Source organism: Heterocephalus glaber, unplaced genomic scaffold (genome assembly GCF_053883595.1).
Source record: "Heterocephalus glaber isolate CG9 unplaced genomic scaffold, H.glaber_assembly_v1.0 deba00001606, whole genome shotgun sequence".
NCBI lineage: Eukaryota > Metazoa > Chordata > Mammalia > Rodentia > Bathyergidae > Heterocephalus > Heterocephalus glaber.
In genome coordinates, this window is record NW_028258377.1 from 39179642 (window position 1) to 39197215 (window position 17574).

The 17574-nt window shown below is 42.8% G+C and overlaps 1 protein-coding gene across 14 annotated transcripts in view; it reads left to right on the top strand.

Moving 5' to 3' along the window:
- Positions 1–6384, top strand: part of P4ha2 (prolyl 4-hydroxylase subunit alpha 2) — a 31122-nt gene extending 24738 nt beyond the window's left edge. For 7 of the 14 annotated variants that reach the window (XM_004836627.4, XM_021241601.2, XM_087194982.1 and 4 more), the window contains 5 exons: positions 1185–1238; positions 1817–1882; positions 3839–3907; positions 4298–4394; positions 5910–6384. In XM_004836627.4, the coding sequence (XP_004836684.1) occupies positions 1185–1238; positions 1817–1882; positions 3839–3907; positions 4298–4394; positions 5910–5980 (357 nt within the window). In that variant the 3' untranslated portion in view covers positions 5981–6384. Of the gene's footprint in view, positions 1–1069; positions 1142–1184; positions 1239–1706; positions 1767–1816; positions 1883–3838; positions 3908–4297; positions 4395–5909 lie in introns of those variants that run through there. The other 7 variants (XM_087194984.1, XM_021241621.2, XM_087194983.1 and 4 more) reach the window with 5 other exon arrangements.
- The last annotated feature ends 11190 nt before the right edge of the window (positions 6385–17574 follow it).

Genomic DNA, 17574 nt, shown 5'->3' on the forward strand with positions numbered 1-17574 from the left:
ACATTGGTGGTCCCAAGTTGATCCATGAGTCTCTAACCTCATCTCTCATTGTATCTGCTGTAGAAAGTAACCATTGTGATTTAGAATGTGCATTGTGCTGTAAGCGTTTCAAAGGCATTTACAATTTCCAGCCCTATTAATGACTCCGGGTGGTTGCCAAGGCTGCCGTGGCTCAGGTCTCCCTGCAGGTCCAGGCTCACTCTGGGGTGGTGAGATGGTGTAGCAGTTCTTGGCCACCCTTGTCCTGCTGTTTTGCTTGGATGCAGAAGTACTACATGTGGTGGACCCTGCAGGAGGGGAGGGTGAGATATGCTTGCCCCTTTAGGCTGATTATAAAGAGACGCTGGGAGACAGTGGCAGGGGCAGTACCAGATACAGAGTAGGTGGAAAAGTAGTATTTGAAAAGAATAGCCCCAGGGGCTGGGGATTTAGCTCAGTGGTCACGCCGCCTGCCTCAAAAGCTCAAGGACCCAAGTTCGATCCCCAGTACCAAAAAATAGAAATAAATAAATAAATAGATAAAAGGAATAGCCTCAAGCCTGGTGTGGTGGTATGTGCTTGTGGTTCTACTCCTTGGTAGGCTGAGGCAGGACCATCTCTTGAGCTTATAAGTTCAAGTCCAGCCTGGGCAACATAGCAAGACCGTGTTTCAAGAAACAAAAAACACAAAAAACCCAAGTCTTGAGGTTATTGTGAGATTTTCTCAGGAGTACCTTCTCATTGTCTCCCAAACAGGGCCTAGGCTGGGGCTTGCCTCCAGAAAGGCCCCATTACCTAGGCATGGTGGTGCATGCCTATAATCCCAGCACTTGGGAGGCTGAGGCAGGATTGTGAGTTCCAGGCCCGCCTGTGCTATGTAGTAAGACTCTGTCTCAAAAAAAATGAAGAGAGAGAGAGAAAGAGGAGGAGACAAGCTTCTGCTGCTGCTGGCGCCTGAGGATGGTCAATCCTCTGTTCTTGGAAACCACAGTTGTCCTGCAGCGGCCCTCCTCTCTGACGTGGCTGTAGAGATGCTTGCTACCCTTGAGCTGCCTGTGCTGGCTGAACGTGGTTATCCTTTGCTTTACAGGCTGCTCTTGGGCTCTGCTTGTCTTCAGGCTGAGGGAGATGGTACCCTTGGGAAGATGGGTTGCTGTGAGGCTGTTCATGCTGCTGACAAGATCCATGCTGTTGTTTCTCACCAGGTTGCAAATTATGGAATGGGAGGACAGTATGAGCCACACTTTGACTTCTCCAGGGTAAGGTCCAAATCACAGGTGCAGCCCAGTGGCCCCTCCCTGACTGACTAGAGAAGGCCGGAGCTCCTAGAACCACTTCAGGCTCCACTTCACTCCACCCGACCTCCTGCCTCACCAGGGGAAACTGATTGTTACTGGTGAAGCCCAAATCTGGAACCACAGGGCCTGGGGAGCCCGGGGGAACCTGGCTCTTTTCCTGTAGATGTGGGAGTGTTTCCCCCGCCCTAACACGGTGCTCTTTGCCCGGATTCTAAGGCAAAGGACCTCACTAGGTCTTTGTGAAAATTTTTCCTGTACTCCTCCCCTGCCCCGTGCCCTAGGCAGAGTCTCGAGTGTCGCCTTGGTCTGCGTCGTAGGCTGTTGAATGGTGTGCATGCTTCCTGGCTTCCCCTGACCCATTAGGCCCCAGACCTCTGGGTGGGGAGCAAGGTGGTTGCAAACTTGGGTGAAAGTTGTTGTCTATTGCAGCGACCTTTTGACAGCGGCCTCAAAACGGAGGGGAATAGGTTAGCGACGTTTCTTAACTACGTAAGTACTGGGTCCAGGCCCACCTGTTTCACTCTCACTTAATTTTATAGAACCATGAGCGAGATGCTTTCAAGCGTTTAGGGACTGGGAACCGTGTGGCCACATTCCTAAACTACGTGAGTATGATGTGTGCAGCTCTCGGGGTCTGAGGGGGCCTGATCCAGAGGCCTCATATCCCAGCCCATCAGGGCTGATACCCACCGCGGCTGCGTACTGCTTCCTCTGTCCCTCACCTCCTCTCGAAGAGTAGGGAGCTGGCACCTTTTCCCGTCTGCGTAGCCTTCCGTCCACACTCCCCAAGGCTATCCCTGGCTACTTGTTTTCAGCTTTTTAAATGTGTTGTAAAATACATACACCCTAAAATTTACCACCTTAACCATTTTAAAGTGTACTTCAGCAGCATTCAATATATTCCTGATGTTAACGTGACCATCTCTACCATCCATCACCATAGCCCTACTCATGCTGTAAAACTGAAACTCTGTTCCCACTAAACAGTGATTCCAGGCTGCCCGCCCCAGCCACCACTCTGTGATTTTGGTAGCTCACACCACATGACCTCGTGCACATAGAGTCAGAGAGTATTTCTCTTTTTGTGACCGGCGTATTTCCCTTAGCGTAACCTCTTCAAAGTTCACCCGTGTTGTAGCATGTTATGCTGGCTTCTTGGTGGGCCCGGCGCTACACTGGCTCTTGGGTGAGCGCTTCAGAGGGTGACTTCTTGGTAGCAGCGTGAAGAGGCAGCCACGAGGTGCTCTGAGGTAAAAGCGGCCTTGGTTTCCCCAGAGGCTGGTGCCTGCCTCCCGTGCCCAGTGCTGCCTCTACTCCCTCCAAAGGCTGTCGTCTTTCCCTTTCTCGTGAGGAACAGTTTCCCTTCCCCTGCTAGGAGAGCCTACTCTACAGAGACACCGCTGAGGCTGTCGAGAAACCTAGAACCAGAAGTTCGTCTTTTCCTTTTAAATTTTCATTATGTGGTTACAGAGACTGTGCTGAGGGCACGCTGCTGAGCGGGATGTGCACGTGGTGTGCACGCTGCTGAGCGGGATGTGCACGTCTCCTCTTGTGGCGCGTGAGGTCTCACATGGGAGGCTTTCATTGAACAGAGGACAGATCGATGTTTAGTTTCCATTGAGACAGTGCCGTGAAAAACCAGTTCAGGCTTGGAGTTCAGAGAAGGCCCCCCTTGAAGGTTGGGTGGAAGTCAGCTGGTGGAACCTGTTTCTGGCAGAAAGGAGAAGGAGCTTGAAATGTTGCAAAGAGAGAAACCCAGTGCTCTGAAGGGAGAAGCTAGTGAGTGAGCCTCGAGGTTTCCCTGCGTCGGATCCCCAGGGCTGTGCGAGGCCCCAGGGGCTTTTCGTGTTTTTCGTTTACCGTGTGTCTGTCGAGTGCCCTTCAGTCCGTCTGGTGTGTGTCCTGCGGAAATGTTTTTTAGCTCCAGTTTTTCGGACACAATCGGCAATAGCTTGAAGTGAAAGAGAAATGAGGAGGGAGTGGTACTTGAGTGTGAGTCGAGGCGCGCCCTTGTGGGCCAGTGTGGCCTTCGTTTGGCTCCGCAGAGAGTTCGGTTCGAAGCTTCACTGTGGGCCAGAGCAGGGCCTCTGAGGCCCCCGCCCACCTGAGGGTGGCTGTTCTGGGAAAGTGGGGGTTTGACGAGAGCAGTGGGCTGCTAGAGCCAGAAAAACAGCTCCTATGGGGAGGACACCTGGTGTTAGAAGCAGCAGGGAGCTCCTGGTCAGGCAGTTTGCCGGGCAGTGGCGTACGCAAGGTCCAGGCTGGATAGGGACCGCAGGGGTGGGGCCAGGATCTGCCTTTTCTGCGTACAGGGTCAGGTTGTTCCATTCAAGCAGAGCTCATGTGTGAGTCTCCAGTGGGCCTCAGCGCTGAAAGCCCGCAGCGCAAGACTGTCCCAATGGGCCTTGCAGACCGAGTCGGGTGAAAAGGGCCTTCCTGGCCCCGGAAGAGCCGCGCATGCGCAGAGGGTGCCGCTCTGCATACTCGTCGCAGCTTTGAGGGCTCGTTGTTCGGAGATCCTTGGGGAGAGGGGCCAAGCTCTGTGCCTTGTGTGTTCTCAGATGAGTGATGTAGAAGCTGGTGGAGCCACCGTCTTCCCGGATCTGGGAGCTGCACTTTGGCCTAAGAAGGTAAGCTCTGAGTCCTGTGGTCAGATGTCACAGGGCTCAGATCTTGTGTGTGACCCCCAGCCCCATTTCCTGCCCGACTTGACTGTCGCTGTGATGCGCCTTTAGCGCTTCCTACACGCACTGTGGACTTGTGGTCCAGCTTCTACCTAGGCAGGAGGGACAGGAGGGAAGTCTCCTCAGGGGTGGGTGAATTTCTAAACCTCCCAAGTCACCATGAAGGGAAGTACATTCCAGGAATCTTCTCTATCAGAAGAGCCCCAGAGCCCTGTTTCCTATACACAGGAAAGTGAGGGTTTTTCTGCTTAGGGCAGAGGTTCCTCTGTGCCTGTGGTCAGGTCTCTGAACCTGGTGTCCAAGGATGTCTTCTGACAGGAGGCTGTCTCCTCCTAGGGCACAGCTGTATTTTGGTACAACCTTTTGCGAAGTGGAGAAGGTGACTACCGAACAAGACATGCGGCCTGCCCCGTGCTTGTGGGTTGCAAGTGGGGTGAGTGGCTTGGGAGGTGGTGTTGGCCATGGTGGTCTCAGCCTGGACTTCGATGGTTGGCTTTAGACTTAGAGCCGGCAGACAACTGCTGCCAAGTTCGCACATAGGCATGACTGTCTCCCTTCTGAAGGTTCTCTCTGTGAAATGATGTACCATGCAGTCGTATCTGCTCAGCTGCTTCTGTGCCTAGACAGCTGGCTAGGAACTCTCAGTGATGCCCAGGGAGCTGCAGAAACCCTGAGCCACACAGCGGCATATATCCAGGGGCTCTGCAGAGGAGTAGGGTCTGGCAGGGGTTCTGAGGGAGCAGAGGGGAAGGGCTGTCCCAGGCAGGCAAGACCCCTGTGGGACAAGGCACAGGCCCTCGTAGGTGTGGTGCTGGGGGACCTTGTCACCTGAAGAAGGGAAGGCCTGTGGCACAGGGACCAAGACATGATGTTAGAGGGTGGGGCTGGACTCCAGAGGCTGAGGCTTGAACCTTGTCTTTTATGTGGCTGTGGTGAGCAAGAGGCTGGAACTGGAATGTGACAAGAAGTAATCACACCAGTTTATAACCCTTTGGAGTTTGGAGGGTGAATAGTGATGGATTTACAGAAAATTAATGAAAAAGAAGATGAAGTTGCTGATGGGGGGCAGTTGTACAAAAAGAAAATGAGTATAATCTAGATGGCTCAATATAGCATTAATGTTACATAACGATGTGAACACTCCCTATTAATGTTAGCTAAAATTTATTATTTAACTGTATATGCTGTTCTAAACCTTGTAGGCATTTCCAGTGTTAAATACATGTTACTTTAAATTCAGCTGTACTTTAGTCTGTGTGACTTGCGAAGTGCATTAAAATAAGTTTGTATTCATTATGAGAGAGCCTGTGTTTAGGAACAGTGAACTGTTCATATGTATTTGAGACTCAGCTTTAAGTGAGCACTCTAGCACCAGCTCTGGTTTTTTATAGAAGTTGTATCTCCTTGGCCTGCAGAGCCTGGGGTGTAAGGCCATAACCTCCGCAGTGCAGACAGCTCCCTCCGCCCCTGCCTCTCTGTTTTCACCTGGCACCTTCCAGTAATATCAGGCTTCTTGAGCTCCTTGACATATGTCAGAGTGGTTCCTGCCTTGAGGACTTTCTCATCCTGTTCCTGCTTTCTGCATCCCCCCTTGGTGTGGCAACATCTTTGTGTGTTTTTATGTGTCCATCTTCTTCCCAAGATAATGTGTGCTCAGTTTCATATTCCAGCCCTGAGGCCACTTCCTCCCTAACATGGTTAGATGCCCTTTGGCTCTATTCCCATGGCAACCTGCACATGTGTATCATGTTCCTCGTAGAAGTTTGAACACTTAACCTGTTCACCATGTGTCTTTCTCAATAGTTCGTGGGCAGCTTTGAGCTTGAGACCATGTCTTAATTCAAGTCTGATTCCCAAAGCACAGAGCAGAGGTCATCATGGTGGAGTCGTTAATTTTTGCTGCTGAACTGACCAATGGGATTGTAACGTACTTGCTTTCTGTTCACAGTCTCCAATAAGTGGTTCCATGAACGAGGACAGGAGTTCTTGAGGCCTTGTGGATCAACAGAAGTTGACTGATGTCCTTTCCTGCCCTTCCCCTCCCTGGCCCCGCAGCTGGAGTCATCTTCAAGTTCAGCACGACAGACACCTTTCTGTGTTCCAGCTCCTGTCAGGCAGGGCTTTGGAGGAGTCCATGTTTGTCTGGAGTGGGAGCGAGTACACTGCGCTGGTCCTGTATGACCTGGTCCCAGACTCTTTGTCAGCCTGTGCCACCCCTGGCTCCAAGGGTAGCATTGGAGCAGCTGCAGCAGAGCCAGGCTGTCTGGCACCTCAGAAGGTGCCTTTGTACCTCAGATGTTGTAGGTGAGAGATGTTTCAGTGAACCAAAGTTCTGATACCTTGTTTACATGTTTGTTTTTATAGTGTTTCTATAAGTTGTGGCTTTAACCAGAAAATAAAATGTCCTTGCCAGAAGCCTTAAAGAGCCTTATTTGGAGTGGTTTTTTTTAAGACCAGAGAGCTTTTGCCCTACTCAGCAGTCCGTGTGCCTGAGAATGCTTTAGTGGTGAAACCGTGGCCTTGGATTCTAGACCTGGCTTTAACACGTCTCTCCAAGCTTCTGTGTCCTGGAAATCAGGGGTAAATGATGTCTTCTTGTCTCCCAGAGAATGTAGAGTGCATGAATGTTCATGATTGTGATGCTGCTATTATTTGGAAATTCTTAAAACTTGAGATCTACATGCAGAATTGTTCATGGCACATGGAGTGTACTTCAGGCAGGCTTGTCTTTGCCTGTGGCCTGTGTGCAGCTGACAATGAAATTCTGAACCTTATGATGTGATTTTGAGCTGTATTTTGCAGGACTCACTTGTGTGGTACTGCAGTGTGGACTTGGTATGCAACAGTGTTGTGTTGTGTAGGACAGGGCACAGTGCAGTGCAGACTCCACGTCCTGTGCCCACACACACAGTCAGATCAAAACCACACTTCTGTCGCAAATGTGTTTGTTCAGCTGGCCAGATGCACTGAAGTTCCGGGTAACAGTGTTTGGTTCTACATACCCATGTGGCTGTGAAGCCAGGTGTTCATTGGTATTCACAGACATTGTGTTTGCTTAATTAATTATTAAACTTGATTTGTCTTCATAAGATAATTTAATAAGTTGAAATATAAAAATAAAGAAAGTTTTATTATACACGTGAACTATATTGTATACTTTATATGTGGCCGACTTTTATAAAATAAAATAGTTTTTAGTGGTATAGGAAGTACAAAAATGTGTCCAATAGTTTTTTGTGTGTATGACATTTTTATGATTACATGAACAACATCACTAGTACTACAGAAATAAATGGTTGCTTATGGGTTTTTTTTTTGATGATACTGAGGATTGACCCAGAACCCAGAGCCCTTCCCACTGAGCTATATCCTGGGCCTTTTCTTTCTTATTTTTTTGGTACTGGGGATTGAACTCAGGTCCTTGCGCTTACGCAGCAGACGGCAGAACCACTGAGCTAAATCCCCGGCCCCTTTTTTATTTTTATTTTTTTGAGACTGTATCTTGCTAAGTTGCTAAATTGCCTAGGTTAGGCTTGAACTTGTGGTCCTGCCTCAGCCTCCCAGAGTGTTGGGATTACAGACATTTGCAGCCATGCCCAGCTTTGACTAGACTTTTATAAGACCTCTCTTCCCAGAAAGAAATATCCTTTGGCTCACATTTTTACCTTGTCCATATCATCACTTTTTTGCAGTACATACATTTATGAATTTAACTATTTTCAATAATGAAGTACATGAAGAGTAAAATTAGATTAAAAGTTTCTAGCTAGACATTGTCATGCGTGTGTGTAATCCCAGCACTTTAGGAGGCTGAGACAAGAGGATCAAAAGTTTGAGCCCAGCCTGGGCAATGTAGCAAATTAGTAAAACTGTCTCAAATTTTGGTGGTTCTTTTTTTTTTTTGGTACTGGGGATCGAACTCAGGTCCTGTCTCAAATTTTAAAACTTAATAAGGGCTGGGAATGTTCATCAGTGTGAAGGCCCTGAGTTCAATCTCTCGTACATAGTGCACCCCCCCAAAAAAAGACCATATTGTGTAGTTTGATTTTTATGGTTCATTTAGTTTTATTGATGTATATTGTAGGAGTATAACATTATGCAACCAATACATTGTTGAACATTTGAATTGGTTTCGATCTTTGTGTATTATGATTAATGCTGTGGTAAGCATTTTTATACATGATTTCTGCTGTACATAAACACATTTCTTTAGGATATGTACCTTGGAGTGGAATGTGGAGTCTTAATAGGTGAGTCTTCGTCTGTCACTTTTTGTTGTGTATTTTATTAAGATAGGCTTATGCTACAGTAATAAATAATCCTTAAGTCTCAGGGGCTTAATGTATAAAACTATCTCTCATGCAGAAAACCATGGGGTCTAGAGCTATGCCATCTAATGCCTCGGTGGCTTTCATTGGCAGAGCCCAAAAAGAAAGCAGTGGTAAGGGACTCTGAGAAATGTAATTTGCAGTTACTGCTCCAGTGAATCAGACTAGAGAATGGGAAGGTGGGCTTGAGCTGGAAAATGACAGAAAACACCTGGTGCATGAGGTGGATTTTTTTCCCTTCTTAGAGACCTTTTTTGGCTTCTTGAGTCTGTTCAGTGCTATTTTTAATAAATTTTGGAAAATTAGTAAAACATTTTCTCTTCCAGTATTGTGTGTTCCATCTGAAACTCTGATTAAATGCTAGACCGTATCATGCTACACTTGTCTCTTAACCTGTCTTTTCTATTTTCTATTTTCAGATTTTTTTATAGCTTTCTTGTAGTTTAAAAATTTTATTAACTGCATTTTGGAATTTTTCTTTAAAGACGTAAAAGGTGCAATTTCATTGTTTTCTGCATTACATCATTTCTCTTAAAAAGTCCACTATCTTGGTTGTTTGCTGCTCTTTTGAAGGTGACCCATTCTTTCCTTTGTAGCTGTTTGGGTTTTTTTTTCTTTTTGTACTGAGGATCGAACTCAGACCTTGTGCTTGTGAGGCAGGCAGCAGAACCACTGAGCTCAATCCCCGCCCCCCCCTTTCTAACTGCTTTTAAGATGTTTCTCTTTATTTTAGTTTTCAGTAGTTTAACTACGGATGTACCTAATATGGTATTCTTTTTGTTATTTTCCTGCTTGGCATTACAGAGCTTCTTAAATTTGATGAATTTTGGAAATTTCTTTTTGTTTTTGTTTGTTTCTGACATTATATCTTCCAGGTATTGTCCTGTTTTTTTCTCTCCACTTTCTGAGACTTCAATAATGTGGATGTTAAAAACTTTTCATTGTGTCTTCTAGCTCTTTTTTCCATTATTCTTTAGACTACATATTTCCTATTGATATGTCTTATACTTTTCTATCTTCTGCTAAAGCTTTTTTTGATTTAATTTCACCACAGTCTTGATACTTAAGTGCGTTTGGCTTAAGCAATTCATTGATGCCTTCAAACAGATTTTTAAGAGATTTTATCTGTATTTCACATTTTTTGGGGCCTCGGTGGGGCTTTTTGGCATGAAAATTGGTTTACTGGAAGTGAAAGTGGAATTGGTTGACTTGAAGTGGAAGTCTTACCAGTTTTTGGTTTTTTTGGTTGTTGTTGTTATATATATATTTTTCAGTACTGGGGATTAGACACAGGGCCTTCATTCTAAACTACATCCCTAGCCCTATTCATTTATTTAGAAAATTTTGAGACAGGGTCTCACCAAATCAGTAAGTTTCTTAGGCTGGGCTTGAACTTATGATCCTCCTTCCTCAGCCTTCTGGAGTGCTGGGATTATAGGCATTTACTTTGATTCAAAAAAAATTCTTTTTTGATGTAAAATAAAATATAAATACAGAAAACCCTGTCTTTGATACCTTCCTTTATTATCCGGTATAAGCAGTTACACGTTCATTTGAGCATTTCTTGATCATAGAATCAGCCAGTGAGGAATCTGGTATGTGTTGGTAACTGCTCGTCAATCTCAGCACGGTCCTGGGGTAACACAAGATAACTTTTACCTTAGAAGCAGGGCATTGCTTTTAGTAATCCTTTAAGTAAACCTACTTAGCTTGGCATTAACATGTTCACTGTGGCACCCAAGAGTTGAATGTTTTCAGTGTGCATTTGGTGTTGTTATAGGGATGTTACAGTCTTATTTTCATACAGCAGCTCTTCAGAATAAGTGATGAAGAAGCTGAAGGTCAGAACGGTTAGGCAATGTCACGGAAGTCACATGAGGTCCCATTACTGGTAGGTGGAAGGCCTGTGTGACAGTTAAGCTGGATTGTCACCTCAATTGGCTTGAGAGCCACCTAGGTGTCCGGGTGGGTCATACAGACCTGACCTTGGACTCTGTATCTGGTCCCTGGCCTCTTCCTCTCTGGCACTGTTTTCCTGCTCTGCTTCCTGGAGGCTGCCATGAACTAAGCAGCTTAGCAGAGCTGCTGTGCCCTTCTGCCCTGATGTTCCTTCCTTGGAGCCAGCTGACCATGGACTGAACCATCTGAACCATGAGCCCAATTAAATCTCTCCTCTTTTAAGTTGCCAATGTCAGTTATTTTGTGCTAGTAATGGGAAAGCTCACAATTACAACCTGGGAACCAAACCCTGATCTGGTAGATCCCCAGAGCCAAACTCTAAAAAATAAAGTTTTTATTCATTCAACAGTTAGTTATTAAAGGTCTGATGGGAAAAGAAAGATAAATTCTGTTTTTAAAGAATTAAGAGAAACGGAAATAACTCACAAATAGATGTATGGAATGAGAGAGGTCAGATAACAGGAGGGCCTTGTGCTTAAGAAGCACGGTGGAGGGACAGTTCACTTTAACCAGGGAAGGGGCACTGTGGAGGCGGCATTGGGGTTCAGTCTTAAAGAATGAGTAAGCTTTGCTTTCTATGCTAACCTTGTTTAAAATAGATACAAATGGTTTTTTAAAATAAAGGACAAAAGAGTTTATTATAATATTTTTCCTTTTTACAGTACTGAGGATTGAACCCAGGGCCCTTGCACTGAACTACATCTCTAGACCTTTCTATTTTTGGTTTGAGACAGCGTCTCTCTAGTTGCTAAACTGCCCAAGTTGGGCTTGAATTTACGATCCTCTAGCCTCAGCCTCCTAGAGTACTAGGTCTACAGGTTTGTGCCACTATGCCTGGTTTATTATGGAAAATTCTGTCCACCGTGCTCCCCAGTCCTAGGCCCACTTCCTGGAGGAAACTGTTATAATTGTCTTTGATTTTAATTTTCCAAGCTATAAATTATATTCTTATAAAGTGCTGTTCCTTGATTTTTCTATTTTAGAAATTTGAGAGTTAATCATTTAACTTATATTCACTATCTCCATTGTACCTCTCTTCTCCCTTTGCCACTTATTGATAGTTATATTATCTATATTCCTTTTGGTTTCCTGGCAGCATAAATCTTCTTTTTGTTTGATAAACCTGAGATGTTATCTCTGACATTTTTATATGCGAGAAGAAGATCTAGACTAGCATTTTAGTAAACAACTGCTCACTATAGTCTAACCAACTTGATGCATAAACTTAACTGTCACATTTAAACTTCTATCAGTTATCCTTTGGACTTTTAGTGTCCACGATAAGTTGCTTCTCAAAGTTGAAATCCTAAATGCTATGTTTCTTAGTTTAGTTGAACTAATAGTAATTATAATGTTGATATAGCTAAGCACAGAAAGGAATCTGTGACTTTTTAATTAATAAAACCAAGTTCATAACATGCATATTGTTTTGCTGGGGCTGCCATAACAATATATCATAGATGAGGTAGGTTTAATAGCAGAAAAGTTTTCTCGCCATTCTAGAGGCTTGGAGTCCAAGGCGAAGGTGTCAGGAGTTTGGGCGTCTTCTGAGACCTGCAGATGGTCACCCCTGGACCACGTGCTATCTGTGTTCTGATCTGCTCTGAGGACACCAGTCTGATCAGACTGAGTTTCAACCGTCTGACCTCATTTGGCTGTGCCTACATCTGTAGGGCCTTGTCTCCGAATATAGTCACAGACTAGGTAAGACTTCAACATATGAATTTTGGAGGAATACATAATGCTACTAAGGGGCCGGGGATTTAGCTCAGTGGTGCCGCTGCCTGTCTCAAAAGTGCAAGGTCCCGAGTTCAATCCCCGGTACCAAAAAAACCCAAAAAGCACCATAATGCTACTAAGAAATTTTGTTAGATCTGAAATACTGTTGTGAATAAAAGAAGCAAAAATATATTTCCTTACTCTTCATACATTGGATATAGTGCATCATGAAAAAATTATTTAAATAAGTACATTAAGTCAAATTATTAAGTAATTTTTGCATATGAATAATGTCATGACACTAGAACAAAGTTATTGGTTTTTATTGAAATGAAATTTTGAAAGGTGATATAGGCTATCTCGTGAAACTAATAAACTGGAAAAATGATATTGACATGAAATATATTTGAAGCCATGAATATGACCATGGAACAAATATAGCAGGTGTACATATGCGAATGTAAAGGCCATTGCCCCCAACAATTATGCCAAATAAGTTCATATTTCTAATTATCAAAATTATGCTATGAATTCCAATATAGTCTTAATTTTAGTATTATACAAAGGCTGTATAATTTCTTGTGAGTTCATTGAGCAGATGGAATATTATGCATATTCTAAAAAGTACATGAAAAACACACATGAGGGCTGGGGATTTAGCTCAGTGGTTTTGCCACCTGCTGCATAAGTACAAGAACCTGAGTTCGATCCCTAGTACCAAAAAAAAAAACCACATGTGAATCTTGAAAATCATCAAATCAAATATAATCAAAGCACTTTACACAATTAAAGATGTTTGTCAAATATTTAAAAATATAACATCAAATAAAAAATATATCCTGAAATAGAAAACATCTTGGTGCAAATAGGTCACAAATTTTTGTGCAACTTATCCACATGGGATATTTTGTTTTTTATTTTCTCTTTATATTTTTTTATTTTTTGGCACCGGGGATCGAACTTGGGTCCTTGCTGCTTGCGCAGCAGGTGGCAAAACCACTGAGCTAAATCCCTGGCCCCATATGGGATATTTTGAACTAGGTAAAAAAATAAAGGTTTAGGGCCAAGCATTTAGCTCAGTGGTTCCTCCACCTGCCTTGCAAGTGCAAGGTCCCGAGTTCGATCTCTGGTACCAAAAATAAATAAATAAATAAAGGTTTATAACTAAAAAATGAATACATACAAAACTGGATGCACAAATAATGGCTTATCCTTTTGCTAATAATGAAAGAAAGTAACTCTGGAAGTGTGTTGCAATTGGCTATAGTGGTGCACACTTGTAATCCCAGCACTCCGGAAGGCTGAGGCAGGAGAATCACAAGTTTGGTCCAGCCTGGGCAGTTTAGAGACTGAGGAAGACCCTGTCTCAAAGAAGGGCTGGGATGTAGCTCAGTGCAAAGGCCCTGGTTTTAATCCCCAGTGCCAGAAAAAAAAAATGTGTTGATTAATGTAAAACTTTAGCAAGAGAGGTTGACGTACCTGAACAGAAAAAGAAAAAGAAAAATTGGAAATGAACGAGTCACTGGATGAATGTATTGATTACTGGGGGGAAAGTTTATCAAATAGAAATTAAAGACATTATAGATATCTATGGAGATATAAAAAATCAAATGAAGTACCTTCAGATTTTGAATGTTTACCTAGAAAAAGTTATTTTCTATGAATGCCTCTGACTTATAAAAGGCAGCCACTGATTTGACTCTCAGCAGTCCAGTGCTTTATTTATTTTTAATATCCTGGTGATTTAAATCCTGTGGATATTTCATCTGAAGTAGTTTTACAAAGCATTCCACATCAATAACTTATAATATCAGCATCATATTTAGATCCTGTAAAACTGATTCACAAATTTTTCTCAGTACACTTCTCTGTCACTTTGGGGAAAAAATAAGAACCAAGACATATCATGTAAAGGTACAAATTCCCAATGGTGAATGTCATCATATTGTATGCCTAAAATTATCAATAAACTTATTAAAAATATTTATTTACTGTGGTACTGGGGATTGAACCCAGAGCCTTCACACTGAGCTACAGTCTCAGCCCTTTTCATCTCTCTTTTTTCTTTTTTTATTAGTTTGAGACAGGGTTTTGCTAAGTCACTAAGTGGCCCAGGCTGAGCTCAGACTTGGGACCCTCCTGCCTCAGCCTCTCAAGTGCTGGGATTATAGGCATGCTCTCTTTCTCCCTCTCTCTCCCTCTCTCTCCCTCTCTCTCCTTCTCTCTCCTTCTCTCCCTCCCTCCCTCTCCTTCCTTTTTTGCTTTCCTATAATAAACTTTCCAATTAAAGATTGTACTGTTGCTTCAGTTTTAATTTCCATCATCACTGAATCAAGGACCCGTGTAAGCTGGTGACACTGTGAATGATTTGTGCCTCATTCTCTGCCTCTTTACCCTGCTTTGTTTTTCTTTATAGCACTCATTGCCACCTGTTAAAAATGTGTATATCACTGTATGGTCTGTTTCCCCCAACTGGTACATAAGCCCCCTGAGGGGCTTTTTACCCTAGTGCACTGAATGGTCCTTGGTAAGCATCAAGAAGCCCTCTTAAAAATGGTTTTCCTTTATCCAGTCATCTGTTGATGGGAACCTAGACTGGTTTCACGTCTTGCCTGTTGTGAATTATGTCATAATAAACATGATATGAAGATATCCCTAGAGTTTGCTGACTTTAATTGCTTCAGTATTTACCAAGGAGTAGTATAACAGGTCAAATGGTAGCTCTGACTTTACTTTTTTGAGGAACTTTCATACTGATTTCCATAATCGCTATGCTAATTTTCATTCCCACCAGCAGTGTAAAAGGGTTTCTTTTTCCCTGCATTCTTGTCAGTATTTATTGTTTTTTGATGATAGCCATTCTGACTTGAAGGGAGATGGAATCTCAATGAAGTTTTGATTTGCATTTCCCATTCTTCCATTTTAATACATCACAAATTAGGGATATTATATAGTTAGCTTTCTGTATCCATGGGTTATGCATTTGCAGTTTCAACCAGCTGTGCACTGAGAATATTTTTTAAACCAGGTGTGGTAGCACATGCCTGCAATTCCAGCACTCTGAGGACCTGAGACAGAAGGATCCCAAGTTTGAGCCCAGCCTAAGAAACTCCAAAAAAGTGGAGTGGAAGGTCTGGGGATATAGTTTGATGGAAAGGCCTTGAGTTTAATCCCTGGTACCGCCCCCCAAAATTAAATGCATTTGTCCTGAACATGTACAGACTTTTTCCTTGCCATTATTCCCTAAACAATACAGCATAACAAGTATTTCCATAGCATTTACATCATATTTAGGTATTAGAAGTCATCTAGACATGATTTCAAGTGTTGAGGACAATGTGTGTAGGTTATACGCAAATACCATTCTATTCTTTATGAGGGTCTCGAGCACCCTCAGATTTTGGTATGGTTGATGAGTGTCCTGAAACCAATCCTCTGTGAATACTAAGGTCAACTGTTCTTCTATAAATAGTTCTTGTTTCTGTTTTACCTAGCTTTGTGAATGGCAAAAATAATTGAATATTTCTCTAAGCCACAGACTCAGAGAGGAGGAAATTCCTTTTATTCTCTACTGCTTTTGATAACTGTTCATGTGAATTTTCTTTTATTGTTTTTTCCCCACTATACCAATAAATTGGTCACTTATTTATATTTTTCCCTTAATATTTAGAACAATCTTTTTTTTTTGGTACCAGGAATTGAACTCGGGACCTTGCGCTTGCATGGCAGGCACTGGAACAATATTTAGAACAATCTTAAGGTTGAAGTATACATTTCCCATTTTACCCAAGAGAAGTCATGCTTTCTTTTGAAATTGTTATTACAGTATTGTTATTGTACAAATAGTATGTGTGTACATGGTCCCTATAAACAAATTAAGGCAAAACAAAAATAGACAAAATGTAACAATACTCTTTCCCTACTTTTTTCTGTCTTACTTTTAGAGCAGTGGTTCTCAACTGAAGGCATTTTTGCCCCTTAGGTTACATTTAGAAAGATCTGGAGATTTTGATTGTCTTCACTGAGAGTGTGACCATTAAACTGGATATGTCAACTTCATTGGGTCAAGAGACACTTAGCAGGCTAGGGGTGTGTGTGTGTGTGTGTGTGTGTGTGTGTGATGGAGGAGTGACCTTGGGTTCTATATGTAGTCCCTTGCCTATTCCTCTCCGGTGTTGTTCCTCTGCTGTACTTCCCAGCTGCCATGAACTAAGCATCTTTATTCCACCATGCCTTCTACCATGATGTTTTTGCCTTGGAGCCAGCTGACCATGGATTGAGTCACCGAAACAGTGAGTCAAATTAAGCTTTCCTCTTTTAAGTTGTGAATGTTGGGTATTGTGTCTTAGCAATGGGAAAGCTGACTAATATAAAACTTTATACCAGAGAAATGGGGTCATTTCTGTGACTGTACCTGACCATGTAGATTATTTTATTTATTTTGGTTTTTATGAGACAGGGTTCCCTTATGTGGTTCAGGCCAGCTTTGAACTCACTGTGTAGCCCAGACTACTTTGAACTGGCAGCAGCCTTCCTACCTCGGTCTCCCAAGTGGTGGGATTCTAGGTGTGTACCACCATGCCTAGATGATGATGTATTTTTTTTTAATTTAATTTTTTGTGTGTGTGACTATGATGCAGTTTATTTCAACACATTAAACCAACAAGTAACAACTGAAATCAACTTTCTCTGGAAAAACATGAATTGGGTATATGCAGAATTGGTATACATGTTTTAGCAAAATAAAAAATAATTTAGGTATACCACATCTAATAAAGCTTTCTATCTACACAGTAGACATTAAATAATCTTGCTTAATGACCAGACATTTGCAAAAATCAAAACATAGTTCTGTAAAACAGAATTAAACACATAAGAATATTGTGAATTTATTTAATTGCACAAAAGAATTATAGTAGTCTTTCATTTTTATATATGTTTATGTTCTGTTTTTCCTGTACTGGGGATCGAACCCAGGGCCTTGTGCATGCCAGGCAAGCACTCACTACTGAGTTTCAGAAGAGACTTGAACTTGGACTTTTTTATTTTTTTTGGTACCAGGGATCAAACTTGGGACCTTTCGCTTGTGAGGCATGCAGCGGAACCACTGAGCTAAATCCTCAGCCCTGAACTTGGACTTTTGAAAAATGCTGGAACTGTTGAGACTTTGGGGAAGGGATTATTGTGTTTCCACTTGTACATGGCATAGTTGCATTATGTTATGGGGAATTATGAATTTGCTATTGTCTTTATTTGGAAATTAAGTATGGTTTAAGGGGATAGGTTTGGGTATAAAGTTGACAGGGGTTGTATTGTGACTATTAACCTTGATATGTCAATTTCACTGGATTAAGAAATACCTAGCAGATTAAAGCTTACCCCTGGGTATGCCTGGGAGGGTCATGGAGGCATGATCTTGGATACTATATATGGTCCCTTCTTTGTTATTCTCTGACACTGGTCCTCCACTTTGCTTCTCGGCCAATATGAATTAAGCGTCTTTGCTCTGCCACACCTTCTGCCATAAGGTCTCTCCCTTGGAATCAGCCAGCTATTATTGACTGAATCCCTGAAACTATGAGTCTCAATTAAACCTCTCCTCCTCCA